Below are 24,019 nucleotides of genomic sequence, written 5' to 3'. Positions count from 1 at the left end.
CTCAGGATGGAGAAAAGAGGTGTGCATCTCTCCCAAGCACATGCTGGGCCAGAATCTCCCAGCTGGAAACGAGGCTCAGTTGACCATTTTCTATCATCAAGACACAGGATTTTCCCAATTAATGGTATTAGATATCAACTGTAGGTGTGAGCACCAACTTGGCAACTGCTCACAGTAGACATAGCTGGCCCTTTCCTCCCCCTTTGGTTACAAATGTAGTGTCCTTGCCCCAGGGTTTTTCTGCTTTTGCTTGAATGTGCTCAGTGACCCTATCTGGGAAATCACAATGTCCAATGATTTCAAACCTTAGTGTGGGTAAGCCCCAAAGGATTTGAGAAGTCCTTGTCTCACCTCCCACTACTGCTTCCCACTTCACCCTCCATAACTCCCAGCCCCACCAGTCACACCAGCTGCATGGGGAGACACACTATCCCTCACTCATTACCCTCTACAGCTCCTCCTCCATTGTCCCCTGTGCCACATTCCCATTCTCCCCACCCAGTCAAGTCATCTTGGTCCTGTCCTGCTAAATATCCATCAAATGAGGAGTAGCTGTAATCAGAAAGGAGCTTTGAAACAAAGCAGACCGTCCAGCCACAACAGCAGGCCCTCCAGCAACCCAAACTGGCATTGTCACAGCCAGAATCTCCAATTCTGGTCAGCTCTATTATCATCCCCTCACCCTGCTCTTCCAGCTATACAACACACACATAGGTCATGTGCTCACAGAACATCAAAACTGGAAGAGTGCTTAGTGGTCAACTAGTCCAGCTCCTTCATTTTCAGAATGGGAGTGTGGCACAGGGGACAGTGGAGGAGGAGCTGTAGAGGGTAATGGGTGAGGGATAGTGTGTCTCCCCCATGCAGCTAATGTGATTGGTGGGGGCTAGGAGTTATGGAAGGTGAAGTGGGAGGCAGTGGTGGGAGGTGAGACAAGGACTTCTCAAATCCTTTGGGGTTTACCCATACTAAGGTTTGAGAGCCAAGTGACTTGCCCAGACACCAGTGGGAATTGATGGGAGAACCAGAGTTAAGTCCTAGACTCTCGGCTCCTTCTACAAAGCTTCCTTGCCCTTCACTGCTACTCAAGTTCTGGTAACCCTGCTTAAAGCACCCCCATTGGATGATGCCAAATTCTTTCCTTAGTTTTCAGGGAAAGTTGTTTTCTATACTCTCACTAGTTGCAGAGGCAGAAGTGGATTCATCTCCTCCATCACAATATCATCAAATATTTACAACTCTCAAAATGAAATCATAAAAATATTCATTTGCTCCCTGTAAAATGGCAGAAAAAGGAAAATGAAACATAGACTATTTGGGACAAATAGAAAGCAAATAGAAAGATAACAGATTTAAACTTAACTATATCAATAACCATATTAAATGTAAATACTCTCAACAACAGAATTAAAAGGTAGAGATTGTCAGGTTGGGTAAAAAACCAAGCTGCCTGTAAGAAATGCACTTTAAATATAAGGACATAAATATGTTAAAATTAGAAGGATGTTAAAAGATATATCATGCTAACACTATCTCAAAAGAAAGATGGAGTGGCTATACTAATATCAAAGTAAACTTCAAATTGAATAATATTACCAGGATAAAAAAGGTCATTTAATAATGATAAAGGGATCAAGTCACTAACAGAACTTAATAATCCTAAATGTATATGCATAAACACAGCTTCAATATACATGCAGATAAAACTGTAAGGAGAAATAAACAAACACACAATTACAGTAGGAGATTTCAAGACCTCTCTCTCAAAAATTGATAGAACAGGTAGACAGGAAATCAGTAATATAGATTTGAACACTATCAACCAAATTGATCTAATTGACATTTATAGAGTGTTTCACCCAATAAGAACACAATACATTCCTCACAAGTACAAACAGAACATTTAGTAAGACAGACCATATTTGGGGCCATAAAAAAAGTTTAATAAATTTAAAAGATTCAAGTCATGCAAAGTATATTCTCTGATTATAATGAAATTAAATTAAGTCAATAACTGTACTGATAATTATGCCTAAGAGTCACTCCCAGAGAACTTCTTTTGTTGTTCAGATGTGGCCTCTGTCTAAGCCAACTCGGCAGGTGAACTTACTGTCCTCCCCCTACATGGGACATGACTCCCCAGGGTGTAAATCTCCCTGGCAACGTGGGACAGGACTCCAGGGATGAGCTGGTACCTGGCATCATGGAATTGAGAAAGTCTTTTCGACCAAAAGGGGGAAGAGAAATATGAGACAAAATAAAGTGTCACTGGCTGAGAGATGTCAAAAAGAATCGAGACATTATCCTGGATGTTATTCTTATGCATTATGTAGATATCCCTTTTTAGTTGATGGTGTATTGGAGTGGCTGGAGGAAAGTACCTGAAACTGTTGAGCTATGTTCCAGTAGCCTTGATTCTGAAAGACTATATAATGATATAGCTTTTACAATGTGTGTGTGTGTGTGATTGTGAAAACCTTGTGTCTGATGCTCTTTTTAAGGAGAAATTTTTACCAACGTACACCCTCTTCCAGAAAATTGAAGTGGTAGGAACACTTCTAACTCATTTTATGAGGCCAACAATACCCTGATACCCAAACCAGATAAAGGCATTACAAGAAGAGAAAATTACAGACCAATAGCCCTTGTGAACATACATGTGCAAATTTAAATCCAACTATACATAAAAATCAAATCCAACTATACGTAAAAAGGATAATATATCATGCTCAAGTTTCTGTCAGGAATACAAAAAAAAATATTTAACTTTTGAAAAGCAACCAATGTAATTCACCACATTAACAAACTAAAAAAGAAAACCTATATGATCATCTGAACAGATGCAGGAAAAAGGATTTGATGAAGTCCAACAACTATTTCTGATTAAAAAAACTCCCAGCAAAGTAGGAATTTCCTCAACCTGATAAATAGCATCCAAATAAAAACTCCTAAAAAACATTATACTTAATGGTGATAGACTGAATGCATTCCCCCTAAAATCAAGAACAAAACAAAAATGACGCCTCTTATCACTTCTATTCAACACTGTACTAAAGGTTCTAGCCAGTGCCAAAAGGTAACAAAGGAGATAAAAGACATCCAGATTAGAAAAAAGTAAAATGTTCATTCCTTATTGACAGGTAACATAATCATTTATTTAGAAAATCTAATGGAATCTCAAAAAAGTTATTAGAACTAATAAGTGAGTTTAGAAACGCTACAAGATACAAGATCAATATACGAAAGCCAGCTGTATTTCAACACACTAGCAATGAATATCAGAAATTGAAATTTCAAAAATCATTTAAAATATCATTAAATAATATGCAATGCTTAGGGATAATGGTGGCAAAAGAGGTGAAAGACATACACTGAAGATTATCAAATAATTACTAGAGATATTAAAGTTGCTCTTCATAAACAAAGAGATATACCATGTTTATGAGTTGGAAGACCCAGTACTGTTAAGATGCCCACTCTCCCCAAATTGTTCTATAGAGTCAACACAAACCCAATCAAAATCTCAGTAGGGTTTTTTGGGTAGAACCTAAAAAAACCATTGTAAAATTAATGCGAAATTGAAAAGAAACTAGAATAGCCAAAACAACTTTGATAAAAAGAACAAAGTTGGATGTCCTAAACCACTTGATTTCAAGACTTATAAAGTTACAGTGATCAAGACAATGTGATATGTGTCAAGACAGACAAATCGACCAATGGAACACAATAGAGAGGATAGAAATAGATGTATGTATATAAGGACAACTTTTTTGATAAAAGTACAAAGCCAAGTTAGTGGAAAAGAAAATCTTTCCAACAGATGGGCCTGGAATAATTGCACATCCATATTTAAAAAGAAAGAAACTTCAACCCATATCTCACACCACATACAAACATTAACTCAAAATGGGCCACAGACTAAGGCTAAAATTATAAAATTCCTAAGAGAAAACATGGGAGAAAGTTTTGTCATCTTGAGTTTGGCAATGATTTCTTAGATGACATCAGAAGTACAATCCATAAAAGAACAAATTGATAAACTGGACATCATCAAAATTAAAGACTTCTGCTCTTCAAAGTACAGTCCTAAGAGAATGAAAAGAAAACCACAGACTGGGAGAAAATATTTTCAAGTCATATAAAGGACATATATCTAGAATATATTAAGAATTCTCAATAACAGCGAAACAAATAACACAATAAAAAATGGGGAAAATATTTGAACACTTACTCAAAAAAAGATATATGGATGGTAAAGCACACGAAAAGATGTTTAACATCATTGGTCATTAGGGAAATGCAAATTAAAACCACAATAATATGCCACTATTAGCTATTAGAATATTTAAAAATAAAAATACTGACCATACCAAATTGTTGCAAGGATATGGAGGAACTAGGGTTCTCATACACTGCTCTGGGAATATAAAATAGTATAAGCACTTTGGGAAAGTCTGAGTTTCTTAAAGAGTCAAATGTATACCTACTATATGATTCAGTCATTCCACTCCTGGGTATTTACCCAAGAGAAATAAGCACATATGTCCATACAAAGACTTGTAGGTGAATATTCACAACAGCTTTATTTGCAATCATTAAAAAAACTCAAATGTCTATCAACAGGTAAATGGATAAACTGTGATACAGCTGTACCACAGAATATTACTCAGCAATCAACAGAAATTGCTGACCCACACAACACAGAAGAATGTCAAAATAATTATGCTGTGTAAAAAAAACTAGACCAATAAAAAAAGAGTATATACTGAATGATTCCATTTATATAAAATCCTGGGAAATGCAAACTAGTGTATAGTGACAGAAATTATGTCAGTGATTCCCTGTGGATCGTGGGGTCCTGGGGAGGGGCAGGAAGGAAGTATTACAAAGAGGCATTGGGATATACAGGCTTCCTCGCTGTTCCTCAGACACACTAGGCACTTTCCCACCTCAGGGCCTTTTTACTTGCTGTTGCCCCTCCTTCGTACATGCTCTATCAGCCACAGGACTCACGCGATCTTTTCAGGTCTCTGCTGAAATATCGCCTTATCAGAAAGATGGTCCCTGCCCACATTATATAACATAGCACATTCACTACTACCCTCCCAACCCCATGTGGCCAGGCTGTATTCTCCTTACTCCGTTTTAGTTTTCTTGTCAGTGCTTTATGTTATATAAGTCACTTAGCACTAACATATTACGTCTTTGTCTATGCCTATTCCGTCCACTAGATGGAACTATAAGATCAGGGACTTTGTTTTGTTCACTGCTGTGTTCTCAGAGCCTGAAACATTGCCTTGTACTTAGGAGTTACTCAATAAGAATAGATGAAATGAACAGACCACTTTAAGAGGCAGAGACTACCATTATCACCTTTTTGTAGATGGAAGTTAAGTTCTTGTCTGAAGTCAATAATTGAGGGAACTGGGCATTAAAACCAGGTCAATTTGACTCCAAAATCCAAGTTCTGAGTGGTTATGTCACAGAGTCAGAGAGGCAAAACTTGCATACAAATGGATAATTATAAAACAATGTACCTAATGTAATGCCTGGATAAATCCCAGTTGGCAAAGTCCCTTGAGGGATGGGAGAAAAAAAAATGGAACTATTAAACTTTACCATTGGAGAAACCCCTGATACTGTGTCAAACATTAGGGACACCCAAATCAATAGGCCAAGCCCTTTCCCTTGATCTTGAAGCTTGCTCTTGTGAAACTTATGTATATAGTAGAGAAACTTAGCCTACCTGCAGGTATACCTAAGAGTCACTTCTGGAAGACCTCTTTTGTTGCTCAGATGTGGCCTCTCTCTCTCTAAGCCCAACTCTGCAAGTGAAATCATTGCCTTCCCCCCTACGTGGGACATGCCATTCAGGGGCAAAAGTCTTCCTGGTGGCATGGGAGATGATTCCCAGGGATGAGCCTGGCTGTGGCACCATGGGATCAACAATGCCATCCTGACCAAAAAGTAAAAAGGAGTATAACAAATTAGGTATCAGTGGCTGAGAGAGTTCAAATAGAGTCAAGAGGCTACTCTGGAGGTCCCTTTTATGCAAGCTTCAGTTAGACATTGCTATCTATCATAGCTTGCTAAAACCTAAACAAAACGTTCCTGCCAATCCTAAAGAATACCTAGGGTGTTATATAAGATTCTACAAAAGTTCCATGCATTAAGATAACTTTCCAGAAACCTACAACCTCCAAATGGGTCTCTGGACTGGATAAGTCTTGAAACATCAAGGGGCCAGAACAGCAACTAGTTCCATCCCCCTATCCCATATTATCAACAGCCCCTTCCAACACGAAAAAGTTAGAATGGGCATAACCCGAACAGCCCTAAAGAGTGGGAGAAAGATCAATGGTGATGGTGGAGCTACACAGAGAAAGTAGAGTTTAACAAATATGTATGATTGCTGAATCATTACACTGATATTTCTTTTAGTCTCCAGAATCTTAGAGCAGCTAGAAGTAAAAATCTAAAATTGTGAACCAAACTCTGAAATCTGTTCTACACAACTAATTCTTGTTATGTGCTTTGAAATGTATTGCTTTTTTGTATATAGCTATTTTTCACAAAAAAAAACTAAAAAAAAAAAAAATAAAAGAGAAACAAACAAAAATGTAGTTAAAGTGACTGACCTTGAGAATATAAATCAATTAATTTCTTCTGAAGGGCAATCTAGCCACAATAGCCAAAATCTGGAAGTAGTACAGGCATAACTCATTTTATTGTGCTTTACTTTAATGCACTTTGCAGATACTACATTTTTTACAAATTGAAGGTTTGTGGCAACCCTACATCAAGCAAGTCTATCCGCGCCATTTTTCCAACAGCACATGTTCACTTCATGTCTCTTTGTCACATTTTGGTAACTCTTGCAATATTTCAAACTTTTTCATTATTATTATTGCACCTGTTACAGTGATCTGTGATCAGTGATGTTTGATGTTACCATTCTAATTGTTGTGCAGTGCCTCAAACTGCGCCCATATAAGATGGCGAACTTCATCCATAAATGTGTGTGTTCTGACTGCTCCACTGACCAGCCATTCCCCTGTTTCTTTCCCTCTCCTCAGTCCTCCCTTTTTCCTGAAACACAACAATTTTGAAATTAGGCCAATTAATATCCCTACAATGGCCTCTAAGTACTCAAGTAAAAGGAGGAGTCCTGCCCCTCTCACTTTAAATCAAAAGCTATAAATAATTAGCTTAGTGAGAAAGGCATGCCAAAAGCCAAGGCAGGCCAAAATAGAAGCCTCTTGTACCAAATGTTAGCTAGTGGTGACCGCAAAGGAAAAGTTCATGAAGGAAACTGAAATGTTACTCCAGGGAACATACAGATGAAAAAAAAGCAAAACAGCTTTATTGCTGATATGGAGAAAGTTTTAGTGTCTCTTCCTTCAATTCTATGAAGATTGAGAGAGGTGAAAAAGCTGCAGAAGAAAAGTTTGAAGCTAGCAGAAATTGGTTCATGAGATTTAAGGAAAGAAGCCATCTCCATAACATAAAAGTACAAGGAGAAGCAGCAAGTGCTGATGCAGAAGCTGCAGTAAGCTATCCAGAAAAAAATTGATGAAGGTGGCCACACTAAAAAACAGATTTTCAATGTAATGAAACAGCCTTATATTGGAAGAAGATGCCATCAAGGTCTTTCATAGATGGAGAGAAGTCAATGCCTGGCTCCAAAGCCTCAAAGGACAGGCTGACTCTCTTGTTAGGGGCTAATGCAGCTGGTAACTTGAAGTTGAAACCAATGCTCAGTTACCATTCTGAAAATCCTAGGGCCCTTAAGAATGATGCTAAATCTATTCTGCCTGTGTGTTCTATAAATGGAACAACAAAGCCTGGATGACAGCACATCTGTTTACAACATGGTTTACTGAGTATTTTAAGCCTACTTTTGGGACCTACTGCTCAGACAAAAAGATTCCTTTCAAAGTATTACTGTTCATTCACAGTGCACCTGGTCACCCAAGAGCTCTGATGGAGATGTACAACGAGATGAATGTTGTTTTCATGCCTGCTAACACAACATCCATTCTGCAGTCCATAGATCAAGGAGTAATTTCAACTTTCAAGTCTTATTTTAGAAATACATTCCATAAGACTATAACAGCCATAGTTGTGATTCCTCTGATGGATCTGGGCAAAGTAAATTGAACACCTTTTGGAAAGGATTCACTATTCTAGATGCCATTAGGAACACTTGTGATTCATGGGAGGAGGTCAAAATATCAACATTAATAGGAGTTTGGAAGAAGTTGAGTCCAACCCTGATAGATAACTTTGAGAGGTTCAAGACTTCAATGAAAGAAGTAACTGCAGACATGGTGGGAACAGCAAGAGAACTAGAATTAGAAGTGGAACCTGAAGATGTGACTGAATTACTGCAATCTCACAATAAAACCTTAATAGATGAGGACTTTCTTTTTATGGATGAGCAAAGAAAGTGGTTTCTTGAGATGTCTTGGTGACATCTCAAGATTGATTTCACCAATCTAGTCTTGGTGAAAATGTTGTGAACATTGTTGAAATAAGCACAAAGGATTTAGAATATTTTATAAACTTAGTTGATAAAGTAGCAGCATGATTTAAGAAAATTGCCTCCAATTTGTTAAGAAATTTTACTGTGGGTAAAATGCTATCAAACAGCATGACATGCTACAAAGAAACCATTCGTGAAAGGAAGAGTTAATTGATGCAGCAAAGTTCAGAGTTGTTTTATTTTAAGAAATTGCCATACTCACCCCAACCTTCAGCAACTACCACTCTAATCAGTCAACAGCCATCAACATCGAGGCAAGACCCTCCACCAGCGAAAAGATTATGTCTCACTGAAGGCTCAGATGATGGTTAGCACTTTTTAGCAATAAAATATTTTTTAATGTTAAAATGCTCATTAACTATTGTTTTTTTCAGACATAATGCTACTGCACACTTAAAAAATATAGACTAAACATAACTTTCACATGAACGGGTGTGGTAGTTAGATTCAGGTGTCAACTTGGCTAGATGAAGGTGTTCAGTTCTACTGCTGTGGACATAAGTCAATAGCATGTGAACCTCATCTGCTGTTGACTACTACATTTGCAGTCGGCTAGGAGGTGTGCCTGCTGCAATGAATGATGTTTGATTTAATTGGCTGGTGCTTAAATGAGAGACTCAATGAAGCACAGCCCAAGCAGCTCAGCATACCTCATCTCAGCGCTCAAGTTCAGCTCAGGCCTCTGGAGATACAGAAAGGAATCACTCTGGGGAAAGTTGTTGGAACCCAGAGGCCTGGAGAGAAGGCCAGCAGAGATTGCCCTGTGCCTTCCCACATAAGAAAGAACCTCAATTGAAAGTTAGCTGCCTTTCCTCTGAAGAACTATATGTCAACTAAATAAATCCCCTTTTATTGAAAGCCAATCTGTCTCTGGTGTGTTGCATTCCAGCAGCTAGCAAACTGCGGAAATTAAACGGGGAAATTAAAATATTTGTGTCACTCACTTTATTGCAATATTTGCTTCCTTGTGGTGATCTAGGAACCAACCTCAATAACTCCAAGTCACACCTGTAATCCTTCTTCAAAGAGTTTTATTCTAATCAAATAATCAGTCATAAGAAAAAAAGTTATATATACAAGGCTGTTGATCATAGACTTGTTTATAATAGCAAAGAATTGGAAACAGCAAAAAGTCCTCAGAGGGGCATGAACAGAGTGGAGAGGAAGCGACACAGAGTCAGGAAGTTACAAAGATCATGCTCGATGTAATCACTTTTTCTCAAATGAGCTAGAGACAAGGTCATTGGCTTAAAATTTGGGGTGTAGCGTCCAGGTTAAGTAGAGAGGAGTCTTGAGACTTTAGAAGAGCTGTTGCGGAGCATGGGAGTGAAGTTAACCATAGAGAAGTAAAAACATTGATAGGTGCTTAGATGGCTCAGCTGAACAGGAAGATGGTGGAAATGGTGACAGTCTGCATAGCTAAGTGGTTTTTGAGGTAGTATCCTGATGCCACAGTAAGAAGGGGAGGGTGGAAGGTGAGTGGTCAAGATGGCAGCTTAGCGAGGTGTGGGATTTAGTTCATCCACCAGAGCAGCTAATAAATAGCCAAGAACAGTACAGAACAACTGCTGGGGTCACATCAGTGACCGGACACACAGCGTACCTCAGTCCGGGCCAGCTGGACCTGCTGCAAGCCCCCCAGAACCATGAATTCCCCAAGCCATGGCAGCCGGCTCCCCTCCCCCACAGGCTGCTTCCCAGAGGAGAAAGGAAAGAGACTTTACCAGCAGCAGGGGCTGAGCACAACCAAACTCCAATTGTGGAATTAATTCACAAATTCTGACTACTTCGAGTAAAAGCAGAGGTCACTGGTTTTTGCACCAGCGCAGAGGGGGCAGAGTTGACAGAAAAAGAAAGGAAAAAAAAAAGAGGTTTTTTTGTATTTGGAAAGGTCTGGGCCCTGAAGGAGGGGAGGGGGCACATAGGACCTGGAGATACACAGAGCAATGAGTATCTTAGGCTCTTAATTGGCAAACCTGAGGAATGGGGGTCCTGCTCTGAAAAGGATTTTTCCCTTTCGTTTTGGTGGCTGTGTTTCTACGGCTTGACTGCTCTTTGGATGCAGCTGCAAGGCTTCTCCGGCTCCACTACCCCAGGCATAGGCAGAATTAAGCTTGTTTGAGTATGTCTGGAGCCTGTGCCTTCCCCAGGAGAGGAGTGGGTCCCAGCTCAGGTGGAATGCCTCCCTCAAGGAGTTCAGACCCCAGGGTCTGGAAAAGTGAAGGGATTAAAACCAGACTACAACCTCTTCTCTGTCTCCACCACAGCCCCAGCAGGGAGAGTCTGCTGAAGTTAAAGGTACTGCATCATTTTTTTTTTAATTAATTAAAAAAAATTAACTAACACAACATTTAGAAATCATTCCATTCTACACATGCAATCAGCAATTCTTAATATCATCACATAGATGTATGATCATCATTTCTTGTTAATGCATCATTTTATGTTGGTGGGACCTGCAGGCAGACAAGCACCATATACTGGGCAGGATAGGAAAAACGGAGAGCCCAGAGGCTCCTTAGGAAAGTCTTTCAATCTGTTGGGTCTCACCCTCAGGGAAGACTGACACAGGTGACTCTTTCCTCCTGACAGGAGGCCAATTTGGTCTGGGAAAATCCGGCTGGGGTCTATAATACCTAAGTAGACCCTCCTAAGGGGGGAAAAAGGCAACATATAGGGGAAAGAAACAAGAAAACAAAAATTGAAAAATTCTGATCTGTTAAACAAAACCTAAGCTAGAGGTCCAGAAAAAGCTGAACTGAATGTCAAAAAACAGACAACAAAATCATCCAACCAAGAAAATTCTAGGTAAAAAAAAAAGTGAAAATAATCTCCAGAATAAACTAAGTAAGGTAATTAAATGTTTAGACGCAGCAAAAAATAACAAATCATACTAGGAAAATTGAAGATATGGCCCAGTCAAAGGAACAAACCAACAATTCAAATGAGATACAGGAGTTGAAACAATTAATTCAGAATGTTCGAACAGACATGGAAAAATCTCATAAAAAATCAAATCAGTGAATTGAGGAAGGATATAAAGAAGGCAAGGAATGAACAAAAAGAAGAAATCAAAAGTCTGCAAAAACAAATCACAGAACTTATGGATATGAAAGACACTGTAGAAGAGATGAAAAAAACAATAGATACCTACAATGTCAGATTTCAAGAGGCAGAAGATAGGATTAGTGAACTGAAGGATGGGACATCTGAAATCTGACAAGCAAAAGAAAATATAGGGAAAAGAATGGAAAAATATGAGCAGGGACTCAGGGAACTGAATAACAGCATGAAGTGCACGAATATACATGTTGTGGGTGTCCCAGCAGGAGAAGAGAAGGGAAAAGGAGGAGAAAAACTAATGGAAGAAATCATCACTGAAAATTTCCCAACTCCTATGAAAAACTTAAAATTACAGATCCAAGAAGTGCAGCATACCCCAAACAGAATAGATCCAAATATACGTACTCCAAGACACTCACTAATCAGAACATCAGATGTCAAAGAGAAAGGGGAGAATCTTGAAAGCAGCAAGAGAAAAGCAATCCATTACATACAAGGGAAGCCCAATAAGACTATGTGTAGATTTCTCAGCAGAAACCATGGAGGCGAGAAGACAGTGGGATGATATATCTAAATTACTAAAAGGGAAAAACTGCCAATCAAGAATTCTATATCCAGCAAAACTGTCCTTCAAAAATGAGGGAGAAATTAAAACATTTTCAGACAAAAAATCACTGAGAGAATTTGTGACCAAGAGACTGGCTCTGCAAGAAATACTAAAGGGAGCAGTAGAGACACATATGAAAAGACAGGAGAGATTGGTGTGGAGAAGAGTGTAGAAATGAAGACTATGAGTAAAGATAAAAAGAAGGAAAATTAGATAAGACATATAAAATCCAAAAGGTAAAATGGTAGAAGAAAGTATTCCTCATACAGTAATAACACTAAATGTTAATGGATTAAACTCCCCAATCAAAAGACATAGACTAGCAGAATGGATTTAAAAACAGGACCCATCTATGTGCTGTCTACAGAAAACACATCTTAGCCCCAAGGATAAACATAGGTTGAAAGTGAAAGGTTGGGAAAAGATATTTCATGCAAATAACAATCAGAAAGAGCATGAGTAGCTATAGTAATATCCAACAAATTAGACTTCAAATGTAAAACATTTAAAAGAGACAAAGAATGACACTTCATATTAATAAAAGGAACAATTCAACAAGAAGACATAACAATCATAAATATTTATGCACCAAGCCAGAATGCTCCAAAATACATGAGGCAAACACTGAAAAGGGAAATAGATACATCTACCATAATAGTTAGAGGCTTCAATTCCCCCAGTCTCATCAATGGACAGAACATCTAGACAGAGGATCAATAAAGAAACAGAGAAGTTGAATAATACAATAAATGAGCTAGACATAACAGACATTTAGAGAACATTATACCCCATAACAGCAGGATATACCTTTTTCTCAAGTGTTCATAGATCATTCTCAAGGATAGACTATATGCTGGGTCACAAAGCAAGTCTCAATAAAATTTTAAAAGATTGAAATCATACAAAACACTTTCTCAGATCATAAAGGAATGAAGTTGGAAATCAATAATAGGCAGAGTGCCAGAAAATTCACAAATATATGGAGGCTCAACAACACACTCTTAAAACACTAGTGGGTCCAGGAAGAAATTGCAAGGGAAATCAGTAAATATCTCAAGGCAAATGAAAATGAAAACATGACATATCAAAATTTATGGGATGCAGCAAAGGCAGTGCTAAGAGGGAAATTTATTGTCCTAAATGCCTATATCAAAAAAGAAGAAAGCAAAAATCAAGGAATTAACTGTCCACTTGGAACAATGAGAGGAAGAACAGCAAACTAACTCCAAAGCAAGCAAAAGGAAAGAAATAATGAAGATTAGAGCAGAAATAAATGAAATTGAGAACATGAAAACAATCGAGAAAAATCAACAAAACCAGAAGTTGGTTCTATGAGAAAATCAATAAGATTGATGGACCCTGTGCTGGTTTGAAAGGATGTACGGACCCTAGAAAAGCCATGTTTTAATCAAAATCCCATCCCTGTTTTCTAAAGGCAGAACAATCCTTATTCAATACTGCATGTTTGAATCTGTAATTAGATCATCTCCCTGGAGATGTAACCCAATCAAGAGTGGCTGTTAAGCTGGATTAGGTGACGACACATCTCCACCCATTTGGATGGGTCTTGATAAGTTTCATGAGTCCTGTAAAAGAGGAAATATTTTGGAGAATGAAGAAGATTCAGAGAGAGCAGAGCAGAACAACATAGTCATGAGAAGCAGAGCCCACCAGCCAGCGAACTTTGGAGACGAAGAAGGAAAATGCCACCTGGGGAGCTTCAAGAAACAAGAAGCCAGGAGAAGAAGCTAGCAGATGATGCTGTGTTCACCATGTGCCCTTCCAGATGAGAGAGGAACCCTGACCATGTTCACCATGTGCCTTTTCAGATGAGAGAGAAACTGTGAACTTCATCAGCCTTCTTGAACCAAGGTATCTTTCCCTGGATGCCTTAGAGTGGGCATTTCTATAGACTTGTTTTAATTGGGACATTTTCTCAGCCTTAGAACTGTAAACAAGCAACTTATTAAATCCTCCTTTTAAAAGCCATTCCGTCTCTTTTATATTGCATTCCGGCAGTTAACAAACTAGAACAGACCCTTGGTGAGGCTGAAAAAGAAGAGAGAGGATGCAAATAAAATCAGAAATGGAAGAGGAAACATAACTACTGACCTCACAGAAATAAAGGAAGTAATGAGAGGATACTATGAACAACTTTATGTGCGAATAAACTCAACAATGTAGATGAAATGGACAACTTCCTAGAAAGGCATGGACAACCAACATTGACTCGAGAAGAAACAGACGACCTCAACAAACCAATCACAAGTAAAGAAATTCAATCAGTTGTTAAGATGCTCCCCCAAAAGTCGAGGACCAGGTGGCTTCACATGTGAATTCTACCAAAAATGCAAAAAAGAATTAGTACCAATCCTGCTCAAACTCTTCACAAAAATTGAAGAGGAGGGAAAGCTATCTAACTCATTCTACAAAGCCAACATCACCCTCCTACCAAAGCCAGGCAAAGATATTACAAAAAAAGAAGACTACAAACCAATCTCTCTTATGAATATAGATGCAAAAATCCTCAACAAAATTCTTACAAATTGAATCCAGCAGCATATTAAAAGAATTATACACCATGACCACGTAGGATTCATCCCAGGTATGCAAAGATAGTTCAACATAAGAAAATCAATTAATGTAATACAACATATCAACAAATCAAAGCAGAAAAACTACATGATCATCTCAATTGATTCAGAGAAGGCATTTGACAAAATTCAGCATTCTTTCCTGTTGAAAACACTCCAAAGGATAGGAATAGAAGGGAATTTCCTCTAAATGATAAAGGGAATATATGAAACAACCATAGCTAACATCATCGTCAATGGGGAAAAACTGAAAGTTTTCCCCTAAGATCAGGAACAAGACAAGGATGTACACTATCACCATTGACATTCAACATTGTGTTGGAAGTTCTAGCCAGAGCAATTAGACAAGAAACAGAAATAAAGGCATCAAAATTGGAAAGGAAGAAGTAAAACTCTCAACTGTTTGCAGATGAGATGATACTATATGTCGAAAATCCCGAAAAATCCACAGCAAAACTACTAGAGCTAATAAACGAGTACAGCAAAGTGGCAGGTTACAAAATCAACACTCAAAAATCTGTAGTGTTTCTATACACTAGTAATGAACAATCTGAGGGGGAAATCAAGAAAAAAATCCATTTACAATTGTAACCAAAAGAATAAAATATTTAGGAATAAATTTGACTAAAGATACAAAAGACCTATACAAAGAAAACTATAAGAAATTGTCAAAAGAAATCACAGAAGACCTAAAGAAATGGAAGGGCATACCGTGTTCATGTTCATACTGTGTTAACTAAATATAGTTAAGATGTCAACTCTACCTAAATTGATTTACAGATTCAATGCAATACCAATTAAAATCCCTAAAACTTACTTTTCAGAAATAGAAAAACCAATAACCAAATTTATCTGGAAGGGCAGGGTGCCCCAAATAGCTTAAAGTATCCCGAGAAAGAAAAATGAAGACGGAGGTCTCATGCTACCTAATCTTAAGGCGTATTATGAAGCTACAGTGGTCAAAACAGCATGGTACTGGCAGAAAGATAGATATACTGACCAATGGAACTGAACAGAGTGTTCAGATATAGACCCTTTCATCTACGGAAAATCGATCTTTGATAAGGCAGTCAAGCCAACTTACCTGGGACAGAACAGTCTCTTCAATAAGTGGTGCTTTTTCATCAAGAAAGTAGAAAGACAGCCTACACAATGGGAGATAATATTTGGAAATGACATATCAGATAAAGGTCTAGTATCCAGAATTTATAAAGAGATTGTTCAACTCAACAACAAAAAGACAGCCAACCCAATTACAAAATGGGAAAAAGACTTGAACAGACACTTCTCAGAAGAGGAAATACAAATGGCCAAAAGGCACATGAAGAGATGCTCAATGTCCCTGGCCATTAGAGAAATGCAAATCAAAACCACAATGAGATATCATCTCACACCCACCAGAATGGCCATTATCAACAAAACAGAAAATGACAAGTGCTGGAGAGGATGCGGAGAAAGAGGCACACTTATCCACTGTTGGTGGGAATGTCAAATGGTGCAACCACTGTGGAAGGCAGTTTGGCGGTTCCTCAAAAAGCTGAATATAGAATTGCCATACGACCCAGCAATACCATTGCTGGGTATCTACTCAAAGGACTTAAGGGCAAAGACACAAACGGACATTTGCACACCAATGTTTATAGCAGCGTTATTTACAATTGCAAAGAGGTGGAAACAGCCAAAATGTCCATCAACAGAAGAATGGCTAAACAAACTGTGGTATATACATACGATGGAATATTATGCAGCTTTAAGACAGGATAAACTTATGAAGCATGTAATAACATGGATGGACCTAGAGAACATTATGCTGAGTGAGTCCAGCCAAAAACTAAAGGACAGATACTGTATGGTCCCACTGATGTGAACGGACATTCGAGAATAAACTTGGAATATGTCATTGGTAACAGAGTCCAGCAGGAGGTAGAAACAGGGTAAGATAATGGGTAATTGGAGCTGAAGAGATACAGACTGTGCAACAGGACTAGATACAAAAACTCAAAAATGGACAGCACAATAATACCTAATTGTAAAGTAATCATGTTAAAACACTGAATGAAGCTGCATCTGAGCTATAGGTTTAGTTAGTTTGTTTGTTTGTTTTTGTTTGTTTGCTCATTTTTGTTTTTGTTTTTTTTTTTACTATTATTATTACTTTTATTTCTTTTCTCTATATTAACATTCTATATCTTTGTCTGGTGTGTCGCTAGTTCTTCTAAACCGATGCAAATGTACTAAGAAACGATGATCATGCATCTATGTGATGATGTTAAGAATTACTGATTGCATATGTAGAATGGTATGATTTCTAAATGTTGGGTTAATTTCTTTTTTTTTTCCATTAATTAATAAAAATAAATAAATAAATAAATAAATGGTGCTTGGAGAACTGGATATCCACATGCAAAAGAATGAAAGAGAATCCATATCTCACACCCTATAAAAAAATTAACTCAAAATGGATCAAAGACCTAACCATTAGATTTAAGACCATAAAACTGTTAGAAGACTACATAGGGAAATATCTTATAAATCTTACAATAGGAGCTGATTTTCTAGACCTTACACCCAAAGCACAAGCATTGAAGAAAGAAATGGGAACTCCTCAAAATTAAACAATTTGTGCATCAAAGAACTTCATCAAGAAAGTAAAAAAGCCTACACAATGGGAGGCTACATTTGGAAACGATATATCAGATAAAGGTCTGGTATCCAGAATATATAAAGAGATTGTTCAACTCAACAACAAAAAGACAGATAATCCAATTACAAAATGGGCAAAAGACTTGAACAGACACTTCTCAGAAGAGGAAATACAAATGGCCAAAAGGAACATGAAAAGATGCTCAACTTCCCTGACTATTAGGGAAATGCAAATGAAAACCACAATGAAATATCATCTCACACCCACCAGAATGGCCATTATCAACAAAACAGAAAATGACAAGTGCTGGAGAGGATGTGGAGAAAGAGGAACACTTACCCACTGTTGGTGGGAATGTCAAATGGTACAATCACTGTGGAAGGCAGTTTGGCCATTCCTCAGGAAGCTAAGTATAGAATTGCTATATGACCTAGCAATACCGTTGTTAGGTATCTACTCTGAGGACATGAGGGCAAAGGCACAAACGGACATTTGCACACCCTATTTATAGCACCATTATTTACAATTGCCAAGAGGTGGAAACAGCCCAAATGTCCATCAACAGACGAGTGGCTAAACAAGCTGTGGTATATAGATACGATGGAGGATTATGTAGCTGTAAGACAGAATAAAGTTATGAAGTATATAACAACATGGATGGACCTTAAGGACATTATTCTGAGAGAATAGCCAGAAACAAAAGGACAAATACTGTATGGTTTCACTGATATGAACTAACATTAATGAATGAACTTGGATAATTTCAGTTAAGAACAGAGATCATCAGGAGATAGAAATAGGGTAAATATTGGGTAATTGGAACTGAAGAGATGCAGATTGTGCAACAGGACTGATTGTAAAAATTCAGAAATGGATAGCACAATACTACCTAACTACAATAATGTTAGAACACTGAATAAAGCTAAATGTGAGAATGATAGAGGGAGGAGTCCTGGGGGCACAAATGAAATCAGAAGGAAAGATATACGATAAAGACTGAGACGGTATAATCCAGGGATGCCTAGAGTGTATAATGATAGTGACTAATGTACAAATTTAAAAATATTTTGCATGAGGAGGAACAAAGGAATGTCAATAATGCGGGGTGTTGAAAATAGATGGTAATTAATATTTTAAAACTTTAACTTATGTGTGAGACTAAAGCAAAAATGTTTATTTGGTACAAAATTTATATTTCGACTAGTGCATTTCCTAATATAACTTACATGGACAACTTAATTGAACATCATAAGTACATGGAACCTTGAGTAGGGCATGAGACTTTGTAGGTCTGTCCAGAGTGATGCCTCGATAAATCCCAGAAGAATTTGAACAGTGAATGAAAAAGTATTTGCAAAGTCCCCTTGGGGGAATGGTGAGAAAGGGGGAAAATTCAACTCCCCCAAGTGGAGAATTCTTGACATTCTCATAAGCAGTGGGGAAAACCAAAGCAATACGTTGAGCCCCCAATCTTGGGGTTTGTTGATAGGCTAAGCCTACTTACAATTAGGCCTAAGAGTCACCCCCAAAAGAATCTTCTCTTTTGTTGCTCAGATGTGGCCTCTCTCTCTCTCAGCCAACACGACAAGCAAACTCACTGCCCTCCCCATCTCTATGTGTGACATGAATCCGAGGGGTGTGGACCTTCCTAGCAATGTGGGACGGAAACCCTAGAATGAGCTGGGACTCAGCACCGAGGGATTGAGAAAACCTTCTCAACCGAAAGGGGGAAGAGTGAATTGAGACAAAATAAAGTGTCAATGGCTGAGAGATTCCAAACAGAGTCGAGAAGTTATCCTGGAGGTTATTCTTACGCATTAAATAGATATCACTTTTTTTAGTTAAAGTGTAACAGAGAGGCTGGAGGGAACTGCCTGAAATGTAGAGCTGTGTTCCAGTGGCCATGTTTCTTGAATATGATTGTATAATGATATAGCTTTCACAAAGTGACTGTGTGAGTGTGAAAACCTTGTGTCTGACGCTTCTTTTATCTACCTTATGGGCAGATGAGTAAAACATATGGATTAAAAATAAATAAATAATAGGGGTAACAAATGTTAAAATAAATTCAGTAGTGATCAATGAAAGGGAGGGGTAGGCGGTATGGTATGTATGAATTTTTCTCTGTTTTTATTTCTTTTTCTGAATTGATGCAAATGTTCTAAGAAATGATCATGGTGATGAATATACAACTGTGATAAAAAAAGAATGTTCATATTGTATGTTGATTGGTTTTATTAATAACAATTAAAAATTTTTAAAAAAATGAAAGGGAGGGTAGAGATTATAACTTGACCCATGCAGGACTAGAGCTGTGCCTAGCATTCGTGATGGAATTTAAAAGTGCTGTTATTTAGCTGAAAGGATGCTGAATAAAGAATATAGCATCTGTATTGGAATATCTAGTTGGAGATGTTCTTAGGTATCTAAAGATGTAGGGGAATGGCTTAACAAAGAGGTAGGGGTTGGAAATAGGGGTTTATATGTTAAAAGCATCAAGTTGAAACCTGAGACCAGAACGTAGCCTGAAAATGGAATGGGATGGGATGGGATGTAATGAAATGGTATAGAGAACATTGGCATGTGCTCACATTTGGACAGTGGGGACCAAGTAGAGTCAGCAGTTTAAAAAATGTAGCCTGTATATTATGGTAGATTGTAAAAATGGCCATAAATTCTTTACAGTTCCTCCCTTCAAGAGATGAGGTTTATTTCCCCACCCCTTGGATGTGTTCTGGCATTTTGAATTATTTTGACCAATAGAATGTGGCAGAGTTATGTTGTGCAAACTCCAACCTCAGGCCCCAAGCGACACTGTAACTTCTACTCTCTCACTGGGAACCTTCTTCCATCACCATGTGAACAAACCTGAGCTACCTGCTGGAAGATGAAACAACATGTGGAGAGAGGCCCCAGCTGTCCCAGCTGAACACTAGATATGGGAGGAAGAAACCAAGAAAGGCTGGGCCTGGTCCAGACCACAAAAACTGCCCAGCTGAGCCCAGCCCAAATTGCTAATCCATAGAATCTTGAACTAACTAAAATAGTTGCTATTTAAGCCATTAAGTTTAGGGGTAATTTGTTCCACAGAAATAGATAACTGACATATATATATATATCTCCACATATAATTCCTAGAAGTTAAGGGAAAAAGAAGTTAAATACTGCAGAAAGGTCAAGTTCAATGGGGACTTGAGGAAGAGTGGTTTCATAGGTTCAGAAGTGTAGTGGGGCAGAAGCCAAAGAACAGGGTTAGAAAGGGTTAACTGCTATAGTGGTTACTTCTAGGGATTGGGGGAGGGGAATGGAAGCAACAGAATCACAGAATTTCACTTTTCATACCTATGTACCATAAACCTATATGCTCATAGAAAATTTTAAGTTTTATAGAGGATTAATAATTAATATTTAAATTATTTATAAATAATTAATAATTTTAAATTTACTTGTTAATTTAAAACTATACAATTTTAAAAATAATTTAATAATTATGTTTTTAAAACTAAGTACTGGGCAGACAATGGCGGTTCAGTGGCACAGTTCTCACCTGCCATGCTGGAGACCCAGGTTCAATTCCCAGTACCTGCCCATGTACAAAAAAAAAAAAAAGAACTAAGTACAAATTAGAAAGTGGAGCTGGGTGGGGTAGAGGAATGGCTCAAGAGGACAGTCAGACCAGCTATGTCAAAATCACCTGAGAAGTTTTATACCAATTTTGATTCAGAATCTTACCCAGGGAGATTCTGACTCAGTAGGTTTGGGAACAGGCAGAGGAAGCTGTTTTCTTCACACAGCTCCACAGGTGCTGAGGGTGTCAGGACAGAACCTTAGGAAATGTCTTTATTTAGGGGTCCAGAAAGGAGAGCAATCATGATTTTCAAACTGTGGAAGATGAGGGTTCCCAAAGACATTTAAGATATTTATTAATAAAAGAGCAATAATATATACTACTTACAAGACTACTATATCACAAGCAGTATGCTAAGCACTGTATATTTGTCTTTTTATCTCCTTACCCTCAGAGGTCAGCACATAGGTTGCACTCAGTCCATGTTAGTTGAATAAGCAAATGAATGTGTAATTTGGAGTCTGAACACAGACTTGTAAGTTATTTTAATTTCAATAATTTTGTACAGTTCTTTTCCATAGAGAGCACTGCTTTTCAAAAGGGCAAGTTTACTGAAATTGTAAATTGGACAGCAGATTGCAAGAGTTGTGCAATCAAGGGTAGATGAGGAAACAATCAACCAACTTAGATTCGATATTTTCCCCAAAAACAGCAATGAAAGCAAAGAAAGAGATGGACAGGTTGCACCCATCCCGAAGAGGGAGATAGGATAAACTTGAATTGGTTTACAGGCTGGGGAGAAAGCACCAGCACAGAGAAGCTGAAGTTGGCGGAGAGAGATGGGACCGATGGGAGGCCAGGCAAGGGTTGCAGGGAGAGGAGGAGTCCTGGGAGGATTAGGAGGATTAGTCTTGGGCAGGAGGGACACCTGTTCCTCCCAATCAAGGAAAACAAGGGAGCCAAAGATGCAAGAATGTCGTTAGGGGAGTGGAAAGAAGGAGAGCGGCAGGAAGCGAGACTTCGCGGAGGTGAGAGTAGCTGGGTTAATGAAGTTCCTTTCAGCCCTCACCATTTAGGGCCATGGATCAGAAAATTTAACTGCAGAATTCTGAAGGTCGACACGGGGTTGCCAACTTAAAAAAAAAACACCACCAAACTATCATCATGGTTTAACACACCAAAAACAAAAGGTAGAAAGGACCTGATTCCAGAATAAATCTACTCCACTTTATGACCAACTCATTCCATTGTCCTTATTTTTCTCATTTCTCCAGGGACGATGACTCCTTCCAACAGGACAAGTGCGTAGGGAGCGCGGCCACGAGCCGCCCACGCCTCCAGCGGCTTCCAGTCCCAGCAGGGCAGGCGGGGAGCCTGGCAACTCAGCCGGCGCCCGGCGCCTCTCCTACCATCCCTGACCTACTGGGCCTGGCAACCAGGAGCCAGGGTCTCAGCGAGCGGGTCAGCCTTTGCCCCTGCCTAGGGGCGCGGCCAGGAGCCGGGAGGGGGCGCCCCTCCTCGCCCAACCCATGGCAGCCCGCTCGGCCCCCGCCCTGCGGTATGTCCCCTCCAGGCCCTTCGGAGCACTTGAAGTGCAGCCTGACTCCCCCCGGGCCGCCGGCGGGGAGTGGTGGGTGGCGGCTTGCGGTCCCAGTGCCCGCGGTGCCCTCGTCCGACGGCTCTGACCAGCAGGTGTGCGCACACCCTCGCCCGCGCTCCGGCTTCGGGGCGCTCCGGGCGCCCACACCCCTCTCACCCTGGCGCACAGGTTTCCTGAGCAGGAGAGCGAGCGTCAGCGGGCACCCACGCAGGGCCTCCAGGAGGAGCCCGGTCGAGCCCTCCTCCAGGCACCCTCCCTACCTGTCGTAGCTCCAGCGGCTGTAGGACAGGGTCCGATGGCTGCTGACTCCCTCCATCGCCGCCTGCCAGCTCTGCTCAGGGCTGCACCCGCGGCGGCAGCGTCTGCGCTGGGCACCCGCGACCTGAGCCGGGCTGGGTACTGGCGTGCTGGCTCTCGCCGGGCGCGGGCGGAGGACTGTACCATTCGCCCCCCGGGGGGGAGAAGTGACCCCCCCCTTCAGCTTTGCCAGTGGCAGGGACGCGCGGGCTGCGGGGACCCGGGCCCGCGGGGCCCCCTCCCACGCGCTCGGGTCCCGCGGGGGCGCGGCTGCGGCAGCAGGTCTTGCTTATTTATTTATTTCCGATGTGTGCTCCGCGTCGCCATGGCAACGGCTCCTTCTTTTCCGGCATCTCTAGGGTCCCGCCTCTTTCAAAACCTTCCCGGGACAGGGACTGCCTTGAGGCTCTCCCTTCTCCTGTTTGGGTGGGAGTCCTCCATACGCTTCCCCTACCGAGGTACCCTCTGCGGAGACGCCCCCTCCCCTCCAGTGTGGGAGTTTACACCGTTTCACCCCCTCCAACCTCCCACCATCAAGTTCCCCCTTCTCTGGAATGGGAATACCCGTCCCCTGAATTTCAGAGATCCCCACCATCTCCCTGCACCCCTCAAACTTCTGACACTCAGCCCCTCCTTACTAGAAGTGAAAATTCACTCCTTCTTTCACTTCCCTGGCTGGATTCCCCCACCCAGCGATTCAGCCTGCTATGGCCCTCTTGGGTTCAGACGACCAAACTCGGTAAATACTCCCATTTCTAGGCAATCTCTTTTTGTTTATTTCCCTTTGCGCTTTCTCTTCGTTACTACTTAAAAAATTTTTTGGAAAAATTCCAACCTTTCTTGGTTCAACTAGGGAAGAGTGTCTTTTATGTCTATACCGGGTCGAGGGTGGCCCAGGAGGCTGAGGGTTGAGGGGTTCACCTAGGTGGGTAGGTGGGAGGTGGAGAGAGCAGGCTGGTGCCTCCCTGTCTGCCAGACCCCTCCTTCCTTGGGCTGCCGGCTATGAGGATTTGCAGGTATAATCTTCTTGCTAGGGTCACAGAAGCCTAAGAAGGACTTTCAGTGCAGCTACAGTGGTGGGGTGGGGGTGGGGGTGGGGGA

At 40.1% G+C, this 24,019-nt stretch overlaps 1 protein-coding gene across 2 annotated transcripts in view; it reads right to left on the bottom strand.

The window, feature by feature from the left end:
- TUB (TUB bipartite transcription factor) overlaps positions 1 to 23,050 on the bottom strand; it is a 91,637-nt gene extending 68,587 nt beyond the window's left edge. Inside the window, exon 1 of one of the 2 annotated variants that reach the window (XM_077113878.1) lies at positions 22,882 to 23,050. In XM_077113878.1, coding sequence (XP_076969993.1) covers positions 22,882 to 22,937 — 56 coding nt within the window. In that variant the 5' untranslated portion in view covers positions 22,938 to 23,050. The remainder of the gene's footprint in view (positions 1 to 22,881) is intronic. The other variant, XM_077113880.1, reaches the window with a different exon arrangement.
- Positions 23,051 to 24,019: the final 969 nt, after the last annotated feature.

This window comes from Tamandua tetradactyla, chromosome 8 (assembly GCF_023851605.1).
Source record: "Tamandua tetradactyla isolate mTamTet1 chromosome 8, mTamTet1.pri, whole genome shotgun sequence".
Lineage (NCBI taxonomy): Eukaryota > Metazoa > Chordata > Mammalia > Pilosa > Myrmecophagidae > Tamandua > Tamandua tetradactyla.
Note: the sequence above shows the minus strand (reverse complement) of the source record. Positions and strands in the feature narration are given on the sequence as shown.